At 36.4% G+C, this 24,791-nt stretch overlaps 1 protein-coding gene across 1 annotated transcript in view; it reads right to left on the bottom strand.

Annotated features, from left to right (window-relative positions):
- Window positions 1-24,791, bottom strand: part of CNTN3 (contactin 3) — a gene marked incomplete at both ends in the record, with an annotated part of 265,155 nt that overhangs the window by 210,686 nt on the left and 29,678 nt on the right. Inside the window, one exon of the mRNA XM_080913822.1 lies at window positions 9,847-10,022. Coding sequence (XP_080769948.1) covers window positions 9,847-10,022 — 176 coding nt within the window. The remainder of the gene's footprint in view (window positions 1-9,846; window positions 10,023-24,791) is intronic.

The following is a 24,791-nucleotide window of genomic DNA, read 5'->3' as shown; positions in this document are numbered from 1 at the left end:
GAGAACATGACACCCTTGGCAAGTGATGAGCTTTAATTTCATGGACCCTCAATTTCTCGTTCATTATTTTATACATTGAATGAATATTGAATGAATGCTTGTTAAATTACAAGCCATCTGCATGGTTCTAGGACTACAGCAAAGATCAGCATAATCTTTCAATCATGGGTATTAGAGAGAAATACATACAATTTACGGCAAGGATCAAGGCCTTGATGAAAATGCAGAGGGAAGTAAGTGGCTTCTAGGAACTGACACTGACAGTGGCCCAAATGAACTAAGTAAACTATAGGAAAAGGGCTGTGCCACAAAGGTCCTGAGGACATTTCCAATACTCACAGCCAGCTACTGAGATGGCTGCACAGAAAGGCAAGGAGTTAGGTCTCCTATGGTGAGCCAAACTGAACTTTGGATACCAAGGAAATCAGTGAAATGTATCCCGGTTATCCCATAAAAGAATTAGAGGGGTTTGGTTTAGTTTGCTTGCTTTGTTTTATTTCTTCAGGAAGGGTTGTAAATGAAAGTCAGTCTGCTTCTTGGATAGAAGCCAGAGGAGAATAGGGAAGGGGCAGGTTATGAAGAGAAATGACTAGAACATGTTAGTGAGGAACTAAGGAAGAGGTACTGACAGACCTGTCTGACAGCATCTAAAAGTGGTGGAGCATAGTGCACAGGGGTTTGGCTGCAAACTGAAGACAAAACAGGGAGGTTTAATGGTGAAAAGCATCCATTTTCAGAAACTGATAGTTACCAATGACTGAAGTTTAGAACTAAACCACCCCCAATTCTTTTACCAAACTTGATATCTCCAGATCTGATCAGGTTCAACCAGGCAGTTGAGAATCGCTAAGCTAGACAGAACCACTGATGTAGACTGATGCAGAGTTGACAGAAGTTTATTTGGAAATAGGAAGAGGGAAAGCTATATAGCCTAAACAATGACAAAAGTGTGAAGCAGAGTCATGGTCCACCTTTCCTCTAACACACCAAACACCATACTAATTTTCAAACAAGCACAATTTCTTGGCATTAATGTTGTTTAGTGAAAAAAATAAAAAGATTCTCCATTAATAATAGATTAGTAGTTTCGTGGTATTTGTAGGAGTGCCAGCTACATCAAAATTAATTGGTAAGATTGAAAAAGGAACTGAAGTTGTAGAGTTGATTGATAAACAAATGTTAGGGATCTTACAGTGGTTGCTAGGCAGTGTCATGAGGCTAAAGAGGATGACGGGGACATCTTTTCTTAATGTAATCATTGTTTTTTTTATTGGATATTTTCTTTCCTTATATTTTAAATGGGACATCTTGAGAACATGGTGGTTTTCCTGTGGAAACAGGAGGTGCAATCTTGGTCCTTAAGAATTTTTACATACACCCTGAATACTTGAAGGGTTGTGCTCCTTCCTCAACCACACAACTAGCAAAATGATTAGAATGTTTGTCCACATCCTTATCCTTGAAATGAGATTATGATGGAAATATGTGTATTGGTGCATCCATAAATTTGTAAAGAATACTAAGTTCTATATATCCTACATTGATTTTATGTGTATGAAGCTATATTAAACTTTCACCTGCTCATTTATTAAAAATACAGCTTTTCCGTGGCTGGTCAGAATTTCTACTATCATCACTTTTTTCTTTCTGAGGCTCTTATTATGTATAAGAGTTTCTTGAGCATAAGGATCTTGATACAACATATGTTAATAAATATGATTATCAAGACAGGTACCAGTGGCTGTCTAGTACATACAATAAAGATATCATGCCCAGATCAGGCCCAATACAATAGTATAAGAGTTCATCATGCTATTGAAAATGATATGTAATTTAAAGCTAATGCCTTTCTTATTTTCTAAAATGTTCCAATAGATTTTTTAAACTATGATCAACCATAAATATCTACAAATGCAAAGTAACACTGAATAAAGAGAGGCTGCTGCATTTCTCCTGGGGTGTTGCTCTGCTCAACCCAAATCTCACGGCGCTTAGATAAGACCCCAACATGTAATCAATGTTCCTCAGTCATCAACTTCAGACTCAAAAAGTGACTGACTTGATTAGATGCCTGGCAAAAAGTGTAGTATTTCAGATATTTTTTTTGAATGTAAAGAGGCATGAGGGGTTAAGTCCACCTTTCATATATTACCAGATAAATGGGGAGAAAGCAGTCTTTAGTCTCGTTTCAGCCTTCACAATGGGAATAGTGAAGAAGTAGTTTGTTTTAATACATTGAAAGTTACATTGTTCATTGTTCATATATTTTTGCTCTTCTATTGGTGAATTCACTATTTTCTACAGCATCCTGGTGTAGCCTGAAAGCACTCTCTAGTGTTCCTGTGTGTAAAAACATGGCTGTGTAGGTGTAGTTCTCCAGGGAGAAAATTCAAATGAAATATAAGCTTTACTCATGTGTGAACTTCAATGTTGTTGGCCATGAATTCAATGTTAATGAATCAAAAGCACTCAAATATTTCTAACAACATAAAGTTATGTACTCTTTGATGATGGCATAAGGTGTATAGGGGGCTCTTTATTTGTAACTTCTGTAACTAAACAAAACGAGGTACATGAAGACAGACTAAGTGGTTGACTACATGATCCCAATATAATGAATGTGCAGTGGCTCCCTAGTTAGCTATATCCCTGAGGTTCCTGGCAGCAGCAATAAAAGCTGCTAGATATGGATATTCTTTCAACCAAAACTATCAAAATCACATATTTGCATAGGCAGCTAGAAACTCTGTTGAAGAACAAATTTGCAGCAATAAAAGCAAAAAATTCAACACCAAAAAAAAAAAAAAAAAAATACAAAAGAGCAAAAGAATCACCGAACAGCAGTTATAATGTGTTGAGTTAGAAAATCTTCACTATAAAGTATAAATAAAAAGTATCTAAATTCTTTATACTGAAATACTAAATAAAGTCATACCATCAGAAGAAAAAATATGGTAGTTTAAATGGAAATCACAAATATGTGAAAATGTCAAGAAAGGTGTCTAGACATGAAACACATGAAAGGAAGATTATAAGGATCCTTGGATCAAAGACTCCATGTTTGCAGCTTTAGTAACTATACACTGTAAGTTGAAAACTGATTAATGATTGACTACATGCTTCCAATATACTAACATGAATGGGCTCCCTACTTAGTTATATAAACTGACTAGTATTAACCATTCGACAACTGGTCTGATAACAAATTCAGCAGAACTTAGAGGGAAAATAGTAAAAGAAGTACAAGTTACAGTTAAGGAGGCGAGTACAGACCATTGATGGATGTAGAAGAAAATAAGAAAGAAGAAAGAGATGGAAGATACTATGAGGATATCTTAAAGTTTAAAGGAGAGCCCAAAGAAGCAAAGAATCCAGGGACAGGAGAAATAAGAAAACATTCACTAAAGCTTCATGAGACTTGCTTCCTAGGAGGAACCCTCTAAATCATATGGAAACAAAAGTGTCTTATCTTTGTACTACACAATTTCTGGGCACCCTCTATGTCCTTCATATGCATAATCCATCTAATGCTGACACTTGTTGAGAAAGAGGCTGCCATCGTGACTTTATAGACCAGGAGTCTAAAGCACAAGTGTCACATTCTTCCCCAAAACACATGGCTAAAGCCTAGATACACCGATTGACTCTACTTTCTGGGACCTGAGTCCTCAACTTTAAACAACTTAATCTGTTAAAGAATGAGGGTAACAGAGATATGCACTTAGGCCAATGGATAAAGGTGATAATCAATGAGGCAGTACAAACTCTACATAAACTCCCAGAAACCATTTCTAAAAGTAAACATCTGCCCTACTTCATACTGATGTGATAGAAAAGCCTGACAATGTCAACTTAAGAAAGAAAGGATTTATTTGGCTTATAATTACAGGTTAAAATTTAGCATTGTGAGAACGTATTAAAAGGGAGGGAGCACATAAATCAGCCTATCATATCGTATCCACAATGAAGAGAAGAGAGAGGATGGATGCATACACACTTGAACCTAGCTTGCCTGTATATACTCTCTGCCAGTACAGTATTCAAAGTCAATGAATGTTGCCACCCATAGTATACTGCATACTTCCTCATCAATTAACGTAATTACGACTGCCCCCAAAGCATACCCTTAGGCCAACCTGATCTTCACTAACCCTCATTGGGTCTTTCTTTAAAAGATACAGATATGATCTCATAAAAATTTCAAATAATAAATTACCTTGGATTATGAAAATAGTGAACTTTTGATAACTAACAGATTCTATGGAGCAAGGAACCATCAGTTATGTACCAAATGCTGAGCCCAACAGGTTCCAATTAACAGTTAAATATACATGGAAACATAGACAGTCCTAATTAGTATCAGAGTGGCATATAACAAACAAAATGCCATAAATGTTGAAAAATGGCACATGCAGAACTGAGGAATAAAAGAAAAAAGTGGGAGATATAAGAAAAGTAGTGGATGAAATAAAAAAGAAAAAGAAAAGAAAATCTCTAGGTTTGCATGAAGTTGTCAGAGAAGAAATTTAATCAATTAACAACATATGCATCGATTTCTGTTCCCAATATAACCGGAAAGGCATAAAGCAATTAACATACTTTTGACAAAATATATCCTAAAGTAAAGCATGGAATTTTAAAACTGAAGATCTTTGTGTCTTTTCCTGACAAATGGGAAATAAATAACTGAGCTGAGGAGAATATGTCATAACAGATTTGAAAACTCAATAAAAGTGTTCAAATAAGGAGTTGGCAATCTACCAAGAAGTATATGTAAATGCCAAAGGGAAATGGATTTGGAAAATATGAAATTGTTGGAAGGATCTCCCATCCCACCTCAGCTCCTTAAGACATATATCACAGTATTCATAAATAGAAAAAAATGGGGGAAAAGCATAAGATTATCCAGTCAAAAGAAAGCTGGTTTGAAATCCATGAAGTAAATGGGCTATAAGAGAAAGCTTCAAGAACAAAAAAATCCTGAAATTTCAGAATTATACAGAGAATTTCACTAAATTTCTTTGAGGAAAAAAAGGGCACTCTCTGTATAAAACATCATCAACAAAAATGATATCAGAATCCCTCAGAACTGCAGCAGAAATTAGGAAGAAGCAGATTTAATATTCTGATGAAAATTCCTTCCAACAGGGTATATGGTCCAATCTTTCAGTCAACTACACACTTCTAACAATTTTAGGCAGACAATCAAGATAAAATGACTACATAATCCATCCTTTCTTGGTACACTGTGGGCATTGTACTCTAAAACATTACATTAGGAATTAGGAAAAATGTATCAGACTCAAGGTCAAGAAGTACAAGGAACAGAGTTTCAGGAAGACATAAATCTGCTGTGTAGGAAAGACCTGAACTGTCATATTCCAAATAGCCTTAGGTATATTGCCCAAGAACACCATTTAAAGGAACTGATGTTGCTCAAAATCTAGGAGGATATGCACAAAAATTATCCTCAAATTTGGCAGAGTTCTGTGTAAAAGAAAATGTTTTTATTTCTTGCTCTCATGTCTGTCCTCCTCCTCTTTGTATTTTTACTTTCTCTTCAAAATACTAGACTATGTTCTCTAAGTAGACAGACAAAAAGGTTGGAACCAGTATCAAAATCTCAATAAAGTTACTAAACCACTGTTAAGAAACAAATAACTTGAAATAAAAACAAAAGTGCCAGAAAGGTGTTTAATCAGGAGCTTCTATAAAACCTAGGATATAGTTTGAAACCATAGCTCAAGCTGTTGCAGGGGATCAAAGATTGTTTTTTAGTACCCACACTTACTATAACTCAGTTTTAAGGGATATTATATTCTACTTGGCCTCTGTGGATGGACAATCATTCACACAGGCACCACATGCATGAAGACTCAAACACAAACACACACACACACACACACACACACACACACACAGAGAGAGAGAGCAGAGAGAGAGAGAGAGAGAGAGAGAGAGAGAGAGAGAGAATTTTTTTAAAAAGTATTAAAGAAAAGAATTTTAAATCTAGGATAAATACCATATCAGATAGTAAAACTGTAATGCTATTTACATATTCCTAAATCAAGAGCAACTGTGCAATTCTCATATAGAAATACCACACGTTTTATGTATACCAGAGTGAATTCAGTAAAATATATGAAAATCATGTAATAGGAGCAAGGATGGACAAGGGAGAAATCCCATATTCTCCCGTCTTGCAAAGCAGGAGAGACTAAAGTGTAAATAGCACAGACTGTGTCCAGCAGTAAAATGTGGACTTTATCTCCCACAGTCCCTCTGATCCAGTGAACTGGGTATTTTCCAGTAAACACATAGACAGCACTCTCCTACAAGATGCACAATGTCAAATCCAAAGATTGTGCATTTACATTGGGGTAGCTGAATGTTAAAGCTTCTATTAATGCTTCAAGATAATAACTTTTCATTTCACAATAAAGTCAGAAAACTATTGACAGAAATCAGGGATGATAACTACAGAGGAGAAAAAATATCTTTTAAAACACAAAGCTAAGAACACCTGCACATTTGACTATGTCAACAAAAGGATTAACTGTTAGCAAGCAAAGGATTTGCTTTAAGTAACAAAAAAGTAATCTGTAACATGGAGACACTCACAGGTGGCTAAGCAGCTAGGAACTAGACAGCTAATGGCTGCTGGTGGGGTGGAGTCATGTTTCCTTGGGGTTGTGGGACTACTAAACTGCCTGTGCTCAGGTAAATTATCATCACATCATGTATATGGAAACAACATTAATTGACTCAATGGTTATTTTTAAAAAGAAATAAGAAAACATAAATGTGGGAGGGGGTTGTGTATACTGGATACAGGAAATGGTAGTTTGTGGAGAAGGAGGTAGATATGATCAAGATTGTGTGTGTGTGTGTGTGTGTGTGTGTGTGTGTGTGTGTGTGTGTGTGTGTCTGTGTGTCTATGTGAAATTATCAAAAGATTTCACAGGTATTTCTAAACATATGTCTACAGGAATAAAATATTGCCCCTCTATGCACTGTGTTAACTGCCACTAAGAAACTTAAAATGGTATCACACTATCACACTTTTAGAAGTCCATGCACCTGTAGTCAGAGGATGGAAAACTGTATAAACGTATTTAAGAAATTAACCATCTATGCAAGCAGGGAAGAAGATGGGATGCTCAACAAAGTTTTTTTCAGGGAAATACATGGCATCTCAAATCTTTCAAATTCTAAACAATAAGTGGTAGCAGATACTCTTCATGTTTTCTTCATGGCATTGGAACATCCACTATAATACATAGTTTTACAAACACATTCCATCTCAAATATACTAAAATAAAATAACATTATGATCAAGAAGAAAAGGACCGAAGGAGCTGAAGTCGTTTTCAACTCCAAGGACTTCAACCAACCATATCTCCCAGAACTCCCAGGGACTAAACCACAAACACATGGAGGAATCCATGACACCAGTCACATGTGTAGCAGAGGATGGCCTTATCTCACATCAATAGGAGGAGAAGCCCTTGGTCCTGTGAAGGCTCAATGGCCCAGTGTAGTGGAATTCCAGGGCAGTGAGGTGGAATGGGTGGGTGGGTTGGTGGGGGAGCACCCTCATAGAAGAAGGTGGAGAGACAGGATAGGGAGTTTACAAAGAGGAAACCGGGAAAGGGGATAACATTTGAAATGTGAATAAATAAAATATCCAATAAAAAAAAATTTAACAGTAAGGCAAAACTAATTGATTAGAGTAAGGATATGCGGGCTTTTGAACATAACTCTTCAAACTTTCAGAGAATAAAGAAAAAACAGAGATGATAAACTACACAATTTGGAACAGACACAAATAACTAATATATGTGCATATGTATGTGTACATATATGTACATTTTGGGAAACCCTTTCACTCTTCTCTCAATAATTTGTGCATCTTACAATATACTGAAGGGAAATGACAATCTCCAAAGAAAAATGGTTTTGTGGACTATGAGTATGTCCTAAGGTACCAGTAGTAATTCAAAGCACCTTAAAAATCAAACACAATGTTTTTGTATTTCACTCATACTAAAGTGGAGTGATGGCTAGATTTCCACCCATTCACTTCCCCTCTGAGCAGAGAACAACAAAACTCTCCACCGCATGAAGGGAAACAGACCAGTGAAATAGCCCAGACTACATCACCCAATGGAATGGGGAGTGCTGTCTGGTAATCCAAGCCATGCCCTTTTCTTCACCAAAGACAACAAGGACTTCTCTGACCTGCAGTTCTTATCATCATGTCCACACAAACATCCACCCTGTATGCCTCCTTTAATTTACAGGTTAGTATTATATTCTATCCTCATATCTAAATTAATCAACTCTAATAATCATTAAATATCTTTCACCTCTCTACAATTAATGATTAATAACAATCTCCTTCATTAACCTCTTTACCAGAATTTATATCCCTATCATATTAATTAAAACAAACACACTTTGAACTTTATTAATGCAATGTAATATGAAACTTGTATACAAGATTGAATTCTGCATCTTCAGAATGAATCACTCAGAGAAACACCAAAAGGAATATAAAATGCCAGTCTTACTGTATACCCAGACTGTAATGTAGCAGATGCCAAGAAAAGGAGGAGTTAGAACTTTGAGAACTGATTAGAATGCTGGAGGAAAGGTCAAGGGTCTTTATGAGTTTGAGTTTAAGTTCTGATAGTGAGAACCTTTATTTTGATAATATACATGCCCCCTCAGAAAAGCAAAGACACAACAGAGAAACAGTGAGACAATAAGGGAAGAAGAGGAGATGGGAGAGTTGGGGAGGGAGGAAGAGGTGAAGTATTGTGAGCTGGACAGCTATTTGTTTTGTGTTTCAAACTTTGTCATCTTTTAATTATTTTTATGGGAGCCAAGTATGGGAGGGTCAAAGACCCTTTCCCAGGCCATATCCATATCTCAGATATGCACTTTCAGACAGCTACACAGAAGGCTAAAGTTACTGTTTATCTTTGTTTGTGCTTATTGAGGTCAGAAGACCAACCTTAAATCTGGGCCACATCATCTTAAAGCCATGTAATAAAACATGGAAGAAGGAATCTATTTTCATTACATTTATTTAGTCTTATTAATTTTTTTACTTATGTACTTTACACTCTACTCCCTGCTCCCTCCTGGTCAACCCCTCCCACAATAATCTTGGCTGCTCCCCTTCTCCTCTGAGCATTTGATGGTCCACCCTCAGTAACTCCCACAAAGAAATCTTTTGTGTTTTTACCTGCTAGCCCTCACTCTCACTAGCATGTTCACCTATCTTTCAATGGTGTTAAAACCTATTTCAGCATTCAAAAACTATATGACTATGCACTAAACAACTACCAGATTCTTGACCTTTGAGTTGGTAAACAGCTGTTGTAGCCCTAGTCAAATAATGGCCAATAACCTATTCTAGTAAATACATATGCAATTTATTTTATGAGTTCTGCCCTAGAGAAATATAAGGAGAGCTCAAAACTCAACAGGCTGAAGCAGAGTTATTCAATCCATTTTTTAGAACAAAATAGAGTTTATTCAGGGCATTGAGAGGGGAGTTAGGAGGGTAGTTGTGGTAGAGAAAGAGAAGAGAGAAGAGGAGTAGACAAGTAGGGGCTCAGTCATGGGCACTTGGAGGGGGAAGAAAATGGGGAGAGGGTGGATTGAGGGAGTAAGGGAAAGTGGGCAAAAGAAGAGAGAGCAAGAGAGCAAGAAAGTATTAAATCCATTTTTGAGTTTAAAAATATATCACATCTTTTTTCAAAAGTAAATGACCACACAGCTTCATATATGCATTTTAAAGTGTTGGATCATATATATTTACAAATGTTAACTTACAGGCAAATTGGAGTTTGGCTTCTCTGCTTACTATTGTTCCAAGAGAATTTGTTGCAAAACACTGGTAACTTCCTGTATCCCAATTTCTGTTAGGATTAATAACTATGAGGTTTCCTCCGTTCATTTTGTAACGATGGTCCAGACTGGTATCGATATCGCTGCCATTCAGCTGCCACCTGAAATGTAAATGTCAAGGTTATTTCTCTTCTTAGGAAGCTTAGATTTAAAGTGATGCCTCAGTGTTACCAACCCCACTGTAAGCATTCCAAGCCTGGAATCTCAACACTCAAGAGGCTGAGTCAGGAGGACAGCCCCAAGCTTTAGGGCACTCTCAGTGACTTAGTAAGACCCTATCTAAAAAGCATTCAAAAAGAACAGATACATATTTTGAGAAGCAAAAGGTCAAGTTTAGTAGGAATTGTCGCAAAGCAGCATCACAAAGTTAAAGACGCTTGAGGGGTTTTCTTAGAGCTGGGGATAATTTAGCTTGTTCACTAGCTCCCAGGGGAAAGGGTCTATGTGAGTGAAGATAGAGCAGAAACTGGAAGTAATTATCTCAGAAACTTCAGGCCAATCTCATGTTAACCACCTAGTAGGAGGTAGCACATTTCTTTGATTTATCTGGCCTGACTGAGCACATTTAATAAATTAATTGGTAACTGTTCAACTCTGTTTCAATTTGTCTGAGGAAAGATCTGTCCTGGGGCATGCGTTCTTCTCTTTTCTGAAGCTTACATAGATCTTTTCACACAACAATGCATTGCAATAAAGACCCAAATACCACCTGGGGACAAAGAAAGTGGCAACCCCAGGGATGTATTCATTTATGAAAGTGAAAAATTAAAAAAAAAAACTAAAATTTCTCATTTTTAAATAACCTATAACTAAAAAGTGAAAGTGTTTAAACACCAAGTATGCTGGCACATTGATGAAGTCCTACCCACATGCAATGAAAACAAGGATACATCCGAGTTGTACATTAAATCATTGACCTCCTAGATGACCAAAATCTGACAATAAGACCACACTACCACTATATTTTACATTACAGCAATACTGGGCTCAATTGTACAGCACAAAGATTTTTGAAAACAATGGCTAAAATAGTGCCTGCCCCTTAAAGGATAAGAATAGTTGTATATGTTATGGAACATGGAAAAATATTCTGATTTACACAATATTTAATGTGCCTTACTAAGGACAGTAACCTGAAATTGAAAGTAGATTTTGAATGCAGTGGTAAGACCCCCTAATCAAGCATGCAAGTGCCTAGGTATATTCAGGCACAAATCTTAATGATTCAGAGGTCTAAAGTTTAAAAAGGTAACTGAAGCCTTTATAGAAAATCCATATTGGTGATTGATCACTTGGATCAATTCCTTAGGTATCAACTCTGTAACTAGTCTGAATAGATATCTATTCTCTTGTTCTTTTGCCTACTTAGAAGAAGTGATACAAAGAGCTGAAACCTGTAGGACAAAGAATCACAGAGTGTGCTGCAGATTACTCTGACTCTGATCAGTCTTACAGCCTTGGGAATGCAGTTAAGAAAAAGTACCCCATTCCTCCGGTAGGGAGAGCAGGATTGATGCGAATCATAGTATTCCTGAGAAGCACACCTTAGTCATTTAATGCCCCTCTATACAATGCTTCTTTAAAAAAATAGAATGAGACTTAGGCTAGTCAAAATGGACAGTATATCAGATTGTCCTTATCAGACACCAGAGGTCCTAAGCCTTTATTCAACATTTTTAAAAATTCCTCATGGCTACAAGTGATTCAGTATGATGATTTCAATGATGCCCTCTAGAGCTGTCTTTTGGCAGAAGATAGCAGAAGTGTATTTGCCTCACAAGGTGGAAGATGCAGAGACAGAAATGAGAAAGAGAGAGAGAGAGAGAGAGAGAGAGAGAGAGAGAAGGTGATTTCCCTCATCCTTCAGAAATGAGGCATCTTTAACACATAAATGATTTATTAGTCATGGGAACAAAACGATGAAATTATTAAATCGACAATAGCCTTGTTACATTTATGTGAGGGACAGGGACTTAGAATTTCTAAACAGAACTTACACTTTGCAAGAAAAGAAATAAACTATTTAGATGATCTGGTCAGGGAAGGGAGTAGAAAGTTATTACATGAAAGAGTGGAAAAAATAACACCACACTTCCCATGCCAGGGTGCTGAGGTAGGGAGGGCGTTTGGGAGAGGGAGCACCTTCATGGAGGCAATGGGAGGGGGAGGGAAAAGGGATAACCTTTGAAATGTAAATACAGAGAATATCTAATTTTTTAAAAATATACCACACTCCACAAAACCAAGAGAACTTACAAAATTTTTGGCCTCAATGGAACTTTATAAAGTTTGATTTGACTCTTATGCTACCCAAACTAAAAGCCACAATGAAAAATTCCCAGATGAGGAGCTAGATCTTCTATGGGAGTTAAAAAAAAATCAAGCTGTTAAAAATCTTAAACAGAAAATTAATAACTGTTGGTCTTGCTCTCTTTAGACAAGTCCATTTATTTCCCAAGTGTGAACATAGATACCATTTCTGAAGCCACTCATTGGGGTCAAAGGGAGAAAGAGAGATAATAGTGTATTTGTTAAAACTATTAGATCCCATTTCAAGGCAAAAACTGAAGCACAGGGGATCAGAAACTGCCTCAACCCTCCTCACTTAGAAGAGCCAATAGTTAACCTTTGGTGGTTGTCTAATTATAAGTACTGCCCCGCCAGTAACAACACTCTGAAAACAGGAGGCTCTAGGTGGTTAATAGGTTTTAGAATCCCAAAATATGAAGCTATTCTCTCAGAGAATGATATTTCATTCTAGCCACTGATGAATATTTAAGCCCAGTTGAGTTCCTAAGTGGAGGGCCTCCTTCTGTGCCTTCTATACCAAACCAAGGTCTTTCAAAAGCTGGGAGAAATTTTGTTTCTACAGGGACCCAAGTATTTACAGGAAGATGTTCCATTGAAAATCAAGGGGGAGACATTATGCCTACTCTGTGATAAAAATTATTAAATTTGAAAAACTGACAAACAACTGATCAGTATAAATACAATTTATTTGCCTTAAACCAGGTCCTTGAAAAGTTAAATGTAAAAGTTGAGAGGGAATGTGTATTTCTTGCATACCTGCAATAGTTCATGCCTTTGCAAAACACTGGTCAAAAAGAAGGCAAATTAATAATAAAAGGGAACAAATGATAGAAATAATTATTTGACCAGGAATTACAATTTACAGCCTTACAACAAATTTACAAGAATTACAACCTTACAACTGCATAAGTGAATGAAAGTGATATGTTTTCCTAGGCATCAGAAAGGGCAGAACTTAGTAGCCCAGGGAACAGACTCACTGATAAAATAGTCAAGTGCATGGCTGGAATGGGTCAAGTATTCTGCCATTGCATCAAACAAGAATGACTAATAGTTTGTGTGTCAGGGAGATCAGAATCTCAAGTGGACATTTGCTATTCTGGTGGACCTCAGAATCCTATGATGGAATGAATGCAGGCTCTTCCTCTTCCAGGACAGGATGGACTAAGAACATCCCTCCTAAAAGTCTTTGTCCCTTCTGTTCCCAGCAAAAAAAAAAAAAAAAAAAAAAAAAAAAAAAACTATAGAAATCCCCACCCCAACTATTCCACTTCTGTTGGGAAGAAATAATCACACCTCTTGATTTTAAAGAAGTGGGGAGCAATGTGAATTCTTGGGAGATATGTCTGCATATATAAGGGCCTCTGTGGCTCAGAGCAGATAGAATGCTGCAAAATATTAGCACTGCTGGGACACTGTGGTGACACTGTGGTGGTCATTTAGAGTGGCATATGTACTTCAGTCCAATTGGCTATTCTTTTCATCCCTCCGTTTCCCTAGCTAAGTTCAACCTCAGTTACCTCCTCAGAAAAGGGAGCTCATGTCTCCAGGAGGGACAGCTGATCCACATACTTGTATAGATTCAAAAGGAGCATCGTGAGAATTCCTAATGAATTAAAAGTAGGAATCAAGTAGGATTTGAGTCAGTACTACTCTAATAGTCTACTATAACTGAAGATGCACACTGTGTAAATCATATACAAAATATGCATTATAATTATACACAAAATGTACAAGTGTATACTGGGATCTCTTTCTCTCCCCCTCCCCTTCCTTCTTTCTTTCACTCCCCATTCCCTTCCTCTGCTCTCTCTGTGAGTGTGTGTGTGTGTGTGTGTGTGTGTGTGTGTTTGTGTGTGTGTTTAAAACCTATATTACAACCAGCAAGGGATTGTAGATTACATGGAGTTTATAGCAGAGTAACTACTGCACACCATGTGCAGAACTGCATGGGAAAAACAGACTAGACTTAGAGAAGATAGAAGCAGTGAAAGGAGGAATCTGCCTGAGGACAGATAGTCAGTGTTGAAGCTGGATTCCTAATAGCATGGCTCCTGTGCCACTGTCACAAATTCTCTTCAGGGCCAAAAGTCTGGGCCCATAAAATCCCTAATAAATATGAAAAGGTAAGCTTTTCCCATTGATTTGGAGAGGATGAGACAAAAAAAAATATTTGTTGAACACATTACTTCTAATCTTAATTAAACTAAGATATTAAAGGCAAACCCAGACCAAAATGTCAGTCAAGCACCAGTGAGTGTCTCCATAGACTAAAATGCAACGCCACAGTAGGGGGGAACAGGTCCTAGGATGCTATAGCATTTAAAGACTTTCTTTTACCCTATTCAATCTGAATATTCGAAATAATGCACCATATTTTGATATTACAGCATTAACATAGTGCTTGATTAAAGATCTGCTAATCTTTGTAGTAACACATTAAGTTAAAAAATCGCCTCAGAAGGTAAATATGAAGACAAAGAGAACATTTTAATACAGTGACCTGTGTCATACTGACAACTGAGGACGAACACAGCTGAGGACAGCCGACTGAGTAGTAAGAGTTTGATTCCAGTGGTTTAAGGAAAGTTTAGAAATATTTAAAAATTACTAGCTAGTTTAAAATGCAAACATTACATTTAAAGTTTTAAAATAGCTTTAGTTTTTAAAGTAAAGTAGATTTGTGAACCTTAAAGTTACTGAGTTTAAAACTACAGGTTGTAACCTCATTACTGGACATGTCAGCATCAACCCTCTCAGAGTTGCTTGCTCACTTTATGAAGGGAAATTTATAAGTTGTTGTTTAGCAATGACATTTAATATCGTCCAACTGCTTTCCCTTTTAACATGACAAAATTTTTTAAAAAGAATAAGGAACAAACACCATGCTGCTGAATGCCATAACACTGGGCTGTGCAAGTTGTGATCGAGAAAATAAAAAGTTCACAGTTAAAAAAAAAAGAAAAAAAAACTTTAAATGGAATAAATTATTCATGAAGCATTCAAAATAAATAAAAATAAATTTTCTTCAGGGACTAATCTCTTTACCCAATGAATTAGCTAGAAACTTGGGAATATGGTTTTAAAATAGAAATGTGTCATAGCTTTGGTTATGACCTCCTATTATTATAGTCTAAAGTCCTGACTACAATTGAATGTCATGTGATCCCATACATAAGACAGAGTTAGTGCAAACAGCTATCACATGAAAAGCCCCTTCACAGAATGTCCCTGTGAGTAGCTCAGATACTGGAACATCAGGCACTGTTAATTGAATTTAAAGTAAAGACAGAACATGCATTGTAAACAAGAGGCAAATTGTGCTAAATGGAAGAAAATAAAGTATATCCTATCAAAGTGTGAAATAAGACAAAGAAAATCTTTGCATCTTTAAAGCAAAATGTAAAGACATCATTTGGCAAAAGTCCCTTCTAAGCCAGCAGGTGTTTTTTTGTTTGTTCCGTTTGCTTTTGTATTTGAAATAGAAATATGCTTTCAAAATGGTTGTTTCCCTTGTAACTGTGCTGTCCTGAATTGCCCAACTGCAGCACAAATATGAAGCAGACCTCTGACCTCTCATGGCTGAACACAGTATGCCTAGCACTAAGGTCAAAAACCCAATGGCCATCCAGTTGGATGCGCTTGCTTGCTTGATTTTGAAAGCTATGCACCCTTTCACAGAAGCAAAAGTTTACCAAAATAGTGTGAATAAAGACACGGTTACTGTTCCTCAGTTCAAGATCCATTCCACAAAAGACTGGTCCTCCTCTAGTTTAATGAACATAAGAAAAATATCCAACTTTTCTGAACCTAAATGTTTCACGTGTAAAAAAAAAAAAAATTCAAATTCTCAAGTGAATTTGCTTAGACAATTGAGTGCAATGGTGGCAGGCTGAGCCATTTCTTTTGAAGCAGAAACCACTGCCAACACAGAAAATGGCTGCTGTCACAGCCTCCTGACCCTCTTCCCTGTAATCTCTTGCTGTTCTACATCCAGTGAGCACCTGCTGGTTCCACATCACTGCTTCATTCCATCCTTCTGGTCACGTCCTCTCATGTGGAACAGATTTACCTGCACATACGGTTTCAACATTTGTGCCTTCCCTGAGAAGTTATCAAAAGAAGGATTGAACACATGCTAGATCTGCCTTGTGATGAGGAGATCTGATATTAAACCAAGTAAGTTGGTTTGATTCTTGTGGTTAATGTGTTTTGTCAGCTACGAATCTGCTCAATGTGACTAAACAGAGAAAATGTTTTTAAACTTGAGTTAGACAGATGCACTTGATTTTATATATGTTTAAATTATAGACAATGTCCTATCGTATTTGCTTTCTCCCTACTCTGTGTACGTGTATGCACACGCATGAGCATGGGGTGTATGCACAGAGATTCATGTATACAGTGTATATAGAAACCAGAAAAGAACCCTAGTTGGCAACTAAAAATAAAAAAAAGAAAACAGAAAACAGTCTCTTACCCCTCAAAATTTGATCTTGCCAAGTGGGATAAGTTACCCAAGCAGGGAGCCACAGAGAACAAACTGGTTCTGCCTCCCCTGCACTAGGATTGTAAGAACACTACCGTACTGGGGGTTTTAGATAGGTTTGGGGGACCTAACTCAGAGTTTCTTCCCTATAAGGCAAGCACTTTACTGTCTGAGCTATCTTTCCAGCAATATATTTGTTTTTATTACCTACAAAATACAGTTTGTAAAGGGGGGAAAGCTGTATTACAGCCGAGAACGTAGAAGTTTCAGACCTAAGAATACCTAATGGCTTCATTTAAAAACTATGTTTTTATGTTTAGCTATTGAATAATAAAGGTTCAATGGCTGTGTGGAAAATTGTAAAAAAATAAATAAAAATATAGAGAATCATTTCCCCTTGCCTATTTAATAGGTTGTAAGATTTAAGAGATCATAAAATGTTTGTGGCAATACTTTATTTCAGTAAGTGTCTACAGTCTAAAAGTTACCATTGCTACGTTTCAAGTAAAGAAGCAAAAAGGGAAAAATTGTTCTATTACGTGTTGATGTTTCATACTTCCTTTACCTTGGCTTTTTATCATACAGACACAATTGCTAGATCCTTTTACCAGGCACAGAAGTAAAACTGTATCACTTTTAAATATGCCTCTGCTAGAGCAAACGTGCCTGGGCACTTCCACACAACACTTTTCAGATGTAAGACCTTCTTGAGTTATATTGAAGAATGTTAATCTTCACAAAACATAATTAGTTTTCTCATTCTAAACACTAAATCCATCACTCAATGGAACTCATCCCCTTGGTGATAGAAAAGTATTGCAGTATCTTATTAAATATTGATGTTTCTTTTCACTCGCTGAACGATATATGTATTCAAAAGAGTTATTTTTTATTTCAACTCTGAAATATGTAAGCTAGGTCTGGGACTGGAATTCCAGAAACTGCTTTATTCTGAGAAATAAAAATGTGTTCCGGGATCTTGAGGCAAAATATTTATATTAGGGACTTATTTCTACATATGTCCCATATTTTCATCTGGATAAGAAATAAACTTGGGGCTGAAAAGATGGCTCAGTGGATATAGCAGTGGTTGCTCTGGCAGAGGACTCGGGCTTTGTTTCCAGTACCTATGGTAGGCAGTGCTCAATCGACTGTAACTCTAGTTCCAAGGGAGTTAACTCCAGCCTGACTTCTGTCAGCCAAACATACAGATGGTTCAAACAAACTCATGAAGGTACACACATAGGTAGACATCACTGAAAACAAATCAACTAAGAACCTGAAGACATGAAAGCTCCTTCTTAATAAAACATATGCACAAATACATCTGTAAGCCAGACTCATTTTATTAGCTGGAAATTTCATTCTCATTCCTCAGATGTCAGAACAACTCAGGAAACTGGCTTATATATCCAACCTTGCCATGGGCTCCATGTAGCCGAAAAGAGCTACAGAGAAGGCTTGAAAGATATTTTAAATTTACTTTAAAATATTATTAATTGTTTAGCAAGATGTTAAATTTATTTGTGTGGTTCTTATTTGTGAACTTCAAGTCTCAGTGATTTTCAATGTCTAAAGAGTGGACGCATCTAGAAGTCATAGAAGTTAACTAGAACAGTCACATCATACATTAAGATCACAAATTTCAGTTTATAAAATGTGATATAGTCTTTTGGTATGGCAAATTCATAGTTCTTTGTAAAAACTTCTCAATTTCCTCTTTGATCAGGATATTTCAAATTATATCAAAAAAAAAAAAAAAGGAAGGAAGGAACGAAAGCAAAAAGAACCACTTTTTTCTTGCATCAGGATGTAATCTTTCTACCATGTGGAACTTATTTAAAGCATCTCAAGAGTGTATTCACACACACAGATTCCACTTTGGAAGCCTCAGCCTAAGGATCTCCAGCAAAGGCAGCTAGAGCCACAGCTCTTGGTACTGCACGCAGCAAAATTTCTATCACATAACATTTACCTTGTGCCTCAGAAGCTGACTAACCATGTTTCTTTAGCTAGTGGTAAATGTCATAGGATTAAGCACCTCAGCACAGTCATGTTATAACACTTTAGAATGATCTTACATATTTACTGCCAGTTCTCAGTGTTTAAATGCTCATTCTGAACTGAGATTGGAGTTTGCTTTGTATGATCCGTAACTGTGACACGGTTCACCACGCTTACAGCAGGAGCCAGTTGATTCATAGGAGAAGAACACTCCTGAACCAGACCCCTGTGGAAATTTGCAGTTGAATAAATATTTAAAAAATGGTTATTTGAGGAGGGAAATTTAGAAGTTCTAGATTTCTAGAGGAGGTATAAGTTTAACTCATTTACGTTTTGTAAGGCTTTACACCCTCTACACAACAGGAACACTGCAAAGAAAATAAGGGGAGTGAGAAAATGGGGTTAACCTCGGTGCAACAGAGGGGTACAGTTGAATGCAGGTTGCCATATGAGGACAATTCTTTAGGGCAGATGAGCAAATTGGGGAGCAGTGGTCTCTGCAATTTTGCTATGTGGCATAAGCAAGCATTCCAAATGTGTAGTCCCTATGACTAAAGCATAAACACTCCCTGTGTCACATTCAGCAACCTAAAACTACAAGAGTCACAAAGATGTGCACAATTGCCTTCTGCAGTAATAAACAAGCTAGTGGGAAGGGAGTAAATAAAAGAGAGAATGACCTCTCTCTCTCTCTCTCTCTCTCTCTCTCTCTCTCTCTCTCTCTCTCTCTCTCTCTCTCCCTCTCTGTCTGTGTGTGTGTGTGTGTGTGTGTGTGCGCGTGTGCATGTTCATGTGGTGTGTGTATGTTTCATATAATAGTGCATTAAGTACAAAAGCCCACCTTTTCAAGATTTCACGGTAAGCAATAAAATCCTATTTCACTTTGACATCTGTTCTCAAAATTCTAACATTTAGCATCACATCAGTTGATGTAGGCTCCATGTCCTTCCCACTGTGTATGGTCAATGCCAATCTGTAAAGACAGGGTCAACAAGTCTGCTAATTCAACTTGGTTACAAATTGAGGAGACCTCACCCTTAGAAACTGAAACTAACAGACCTAAATAATAAGGCAAATGGTATTATATTAGTTTACAAAATAATTGTAAAATATAATTAACCGCACTATGGATATTGTCAAATAGTTGTCTTCTGACGTTGACTTTATCACACCAAATCTGGTCAGTGAAGCAAAAGCATAACTAACAAGTTGGAGAAAAATAAACTCTACATTTTGGCCCACAGGATAAAAGAAAGCAGAAAGACTCAAATAACACCAGGATCTTTTGTGGGTTTGGAGTTGTGTTGGGGAAATAAGCCCATGCTAAGCACTTGTTAAATCAACAGGCAATCCTTTACTTGGGCTTTGACAGAAAATTTAGTAGTGTAATCACAGAAGCAATTTGTGGTTTTAGAAGCAGCTTTCGAGTTAATAAGCAAATGCATTTGTGTGTGTTGCAATGTTTGCTCCTGTGTTTACTGGAGGGATGAGAATAATTGCAGCCCTTGAAAGAATGAATGTATGAATTTACATATTCAATACTTTATCCAAAAATAATTATTTAGGCTTCAGCAATAATTGAAATGATTTAAGTTGAGATGCTATGTTTTTTGGTAAAACAAATCCTTGTGTGTAAAATGTGTTTTATCATGCAGACTCTCATTTCTTTAATAAACATTAAGTATTACCACAGATACCCAAATGCACACAAACACAGACACACACACACAGAGAGAAAGACACACACAGAGACACACACACAGAGACACACACACACATACACACACCCTATCCATTGTTAGTATAATAAATGAAAACAGATGTTCTCGTAAGTGCCTCCAACCTATACAACCTAGTTAAAATACATCAGTGTTTACACTATTTTAAGGACTTAAGTGATATTCCTGCAGATTTGCCTTCTGTGCATAAATTTTACATTTTCTGGCAAATTTCTTTATTCTTCTCTGAACATGTTTCTTGTTTGTGACTCTGAGAGAAGAAATAAGTGTGCCTTCTTGACAGATCCTGAGTAGCTAAGCATGTAAAAGTGACTGATTTGATTCACATCCCCTCTCCTTGTCCTACTTAAGAACAAACAAACTAACCAAAACAAGAGCAATATTTATATTGTGTTACATGACACCTTTAATGTATAGAAGTTGACTTTTCCTTGTGAATTCTGATTCGGACTTTTCACAGTGTTGGCTGTGCATTTATTTCTTATTTTTCTGATACGTCCTGGAGCAAATAATGACATTACCAGAAAGATGAATTCTTTTTTTTTTTTTTTTTTTTTTTTTTTTTTGAGAGGTGAAGTTGTGGGAAGAGAATCAGGGGGCTTTGAGTCATAGAAGCTTTCTTGGTTACCTCAAGGCAACTTATAAAATGGAACCAACAATTAAGACTTAATCCAAACCATAATGTCTAGAAAAAAATCAACCACCTAGCTCTTTGAAGCAGAAGTTTTCCTATGGCATTCTTGAATTCTGAAATATCTTCTTCTAAATTTATATTTTTTCTTCTTGACAGTTTCATGGTGGATCTTTCTCCAGCCACTAAGTGAGCCCTTACTGTTGGCTTGGTACAGCTACAGTAAGCATCATTACCCTGGGAGAGTGCTATCCTATCAGCAGGGTTACATTCCATGTATAGTACAGGAATGTCAAAGTACACACAGCCAGGCACTGTCACAACTCCCTGTGTAGTACAGGAAGGTCAGGGGCCTTGGCCACCTGAAGTCTTGCAGGATAGAGCCAAGAGATAAAGTTGTCAAGAAGGCTTAGTGGCCAGGATTGTGATACAGCCTTTTTATTTTCAAATACACCTTGCATGAGTTGTCTTCTATTAGGCTCAGAAAGTATGGAGATAAATTTAATTTTAATATTTTGCAACCACTTCAGTGAATTTTCAGTGCTTGCTGTTAGGGACTAATTCTAAGCACAGGAAGCAGAGCTCTGTACTGGAAATCTGAGGAAATCAAACAGAGCTTCAGGACCCAAGTTTAGAGAACTAGCAGCAGTGTTAACAGAATGATAGCTATTATTTGCCTTGGTATAAAAATGGATAATAGTGACACCAACTATTACATAATAATAAAAACTATACAAGGGCACAATACATAGACTAAAATTATACTTAAAATATGTCATTTATTATGTGATTGTCTAAATTAAAAATATTAGGTAGCATATACCTATGTATAAGGTATATGATACATTCCACAAGCATCCTTATACTCTTTAATGAAATATAACTAACTGTACATACATAGGTTATATATAAATCATGAATTCACAGAAATAGTGCTATACTCCAATATGCTACACAAAAAAACAATGTGTAGGACTCAGTATACATGTATATACACACAAGAAAATTAAGTGTAAACTTCTTTTCATTACGTTTTTCTCTGACAAAATAGTGAACAAAATTAGTGTGTTACTTTAGTTTTCATTTGTTTTTATACTAAGTACAGTTAGTTGACTCTCAGCAATTTGAGCACACATGAAATGTACATTCATCCCAGGAAATCCTATTTAAGGAAATTTAAGGAGTCTCCATGTGGAGGAAAAATTTATCTTAGAGTTTATACCCTAACAAATCCTCACACTTCACTTCATTAGAATATCTCACCTCTTTGACAGAGCTCAATAAGAAGAATATTCCCTTTGCTCTCTTGGGACCAAAATGAAAGACATTTGTAAGAACAAGTTGTAAAGCTCAGGGTAGCTATGGATTAACTATCGTATAATATAGGATATGTTAGAAATAGAGATATAACATCCATGCTCTCCAGAATGGTAACAAGTAGCTATGTATGCCCACAAAGCACTTGAAATGGGTTTTGTGTGACTGATGAAGTGAATTTTCAATTTAACCTTTTAATTTCAAATTGAATGTTTCCATGGATCTAAAAGGTAAAAGCACATGCAATTGGTAAGACCACATTCAAACTTAGGACCTTCTCTCCACCTATAGTATGTAATAAAAGCAAAGGCGAGTTGATGCTTAAACAGAATAGCTTGTAAACAACAGTGAATGCTCAATCCACCTGGTAGGTTTTAGCCGAATTATGAATTTCCAGTAACTACCCTGAGCAGTCCCACTTTCCTGATGTGTGTGTGTGTGTGTGTGTGTGTGTGTGTGTGTGTGTGTGTGTGCTCCAGTATAGCCTATATCTATGCTTCTTTAAGTAGAGAATGGTATGAATGGTTATGACAGTGATCCTTCCATAAGGACATCTTCATCCGATGCTGGAGTTTGAAGCCCAAAGAAGAAATGAAAAAAAGTCTTTACATTAAAAAACTATGTATCCACACATCCTTAAGGTAACCTTTTTCAGCACCATCAGCAATTACAGTCAGACTGAATACTAATTAACCTTTAAATGTGGGCTTTAGGGTGTAGGCAGGGAAATGTAAGAGAAAGAGTAAAATTCTCAATTAGACCTTTATAGGAGTAATTTCTCATGGGAATCTTTGAACTTTTGGGTTTCTAATATGACCAATTAAGAGTTATCTTTACCCAAAGGGAAAATAACAGGAACAGAATCTCTCATGGAGCAAGGTTACACCAGTCTCCAGGAATCTCTGGGCTTTTAAAGGACAAACATTCCCAAGATTCTTAAACTTTGTTCTGAATCTACAGAAATATGCCTTTGTCACCTCCAATCAGTGATCTCATAGGAGCCCATCATCCCCTCCTTGGCTGAGTGTATTGCTTCTTATTTGTCTACTTATCAGTTTAGAACTGTATGATATACAATACTATTTTGCATCATTAAAATATTAATTTCATTTTATTGAATCTAAACTGTAATTTCTAAATAATATTAAAAAGTAAGAAGATACAAGTGTTTTATTTTTTCTTCTGAATCATTCTAAGAGAATATGGTATATTTCTTAATGGAAAATTAAGGACAAAATTTGCAGGGGGAATAGATAAATGCTTCAGTATGACCTACATTACACTACATTTCTTCTACTCAAGTGAAACCTATTTATTCTGTATACAGCCCACAAAAACAGAAACGTTGATTTTTCTTTGGGGGTAGGGGGACGTTATTATAGGATGGTCCGATGCAGCTCAGAATGAAGAAACTCTCTTGTGTTTCTAACTTTCAATTCTCAGAAATTATAAACCTTTAGCAAAGGTGAGATTTCATGTTGTTTATAAATCTTCAGTGCAGAAAATCTTTAAAGCTATGATAAAAGTGTCTGTTCCATTTGTCTATCAACTAAGAATTTTGACACAATATGTACCATTTTAAAATTCTCCATTTATCAAACACAATATCAACAAATCAATAAGACTCATGTATTTCCTCTTCTCAGTTATAGATTTTTCTTGAAATGAAACAAACCAAGTTCTCAATTGACATTCCAGCATATACAAAAAATAGGAGGGTCACTGTAAATTGATGAAAGTTATACAAAATTCTGTACATGCAATTAATATATTTACACTCAGACTCCACAACGTCACACTGAATACCTAGTATGCAAGGAAAAACTTCTACAAAAAATGTTTAGGTTTCTAAGCTCAAGACATCTGGCTATCAGATATCATTCTACAAACATAACTAATCTTCTCATTATAAATGCATTCCTCTGTGACAACATTTGGTGTATTGGGAATTTCTTCACTAAATATTTTCATCAGGAAATAATTCATAGGATAAATACAAAAATGCAACTTCATCAATGAAAGAAAAATAATCTACATGCTTACCACCATATGGATTCCTCCTCATACTTTGAGATTTATATATAAAAATGTTCATCTATTATGGGCAGAACTAGTTTTTATAAGCTGTCAGACAGCCTTATAAATGTGTGAGAAACAATACTTCTGGAATAGAATCTTCATCAAATGATCTGTTTCATTTTCTCCCACAAAGGAGAAATGTGTCCAGATGTTGCATACACTACAACCAATTCATCTTAGTAGCTTATAAAATCAATTTCTTGTTTTTGTTATGCCTTTCGTATTTCTATATTAAGAAGTAGAAACCAAGTAAAGTCCTCAGTGTATCCTTGACTCTGCTTACTCAGACAAGTTAATGTAT

Source organism: Micromys minutus (assembly GCF_963924665.1).
Source record: "Micromys minutus genome assembly, chromosome: 3".
Lineage (NCBI taxonomy): Eukaryota > Metazoa > Chordata > Mammalia > Rodentia > Muridae > Micromys > Micromys minutus.
The sequence above is the reverse complement of the archived record's forward strand: the minus strand, read 5'-3'. Positions and strand labels throughout refer to the sequence as shown.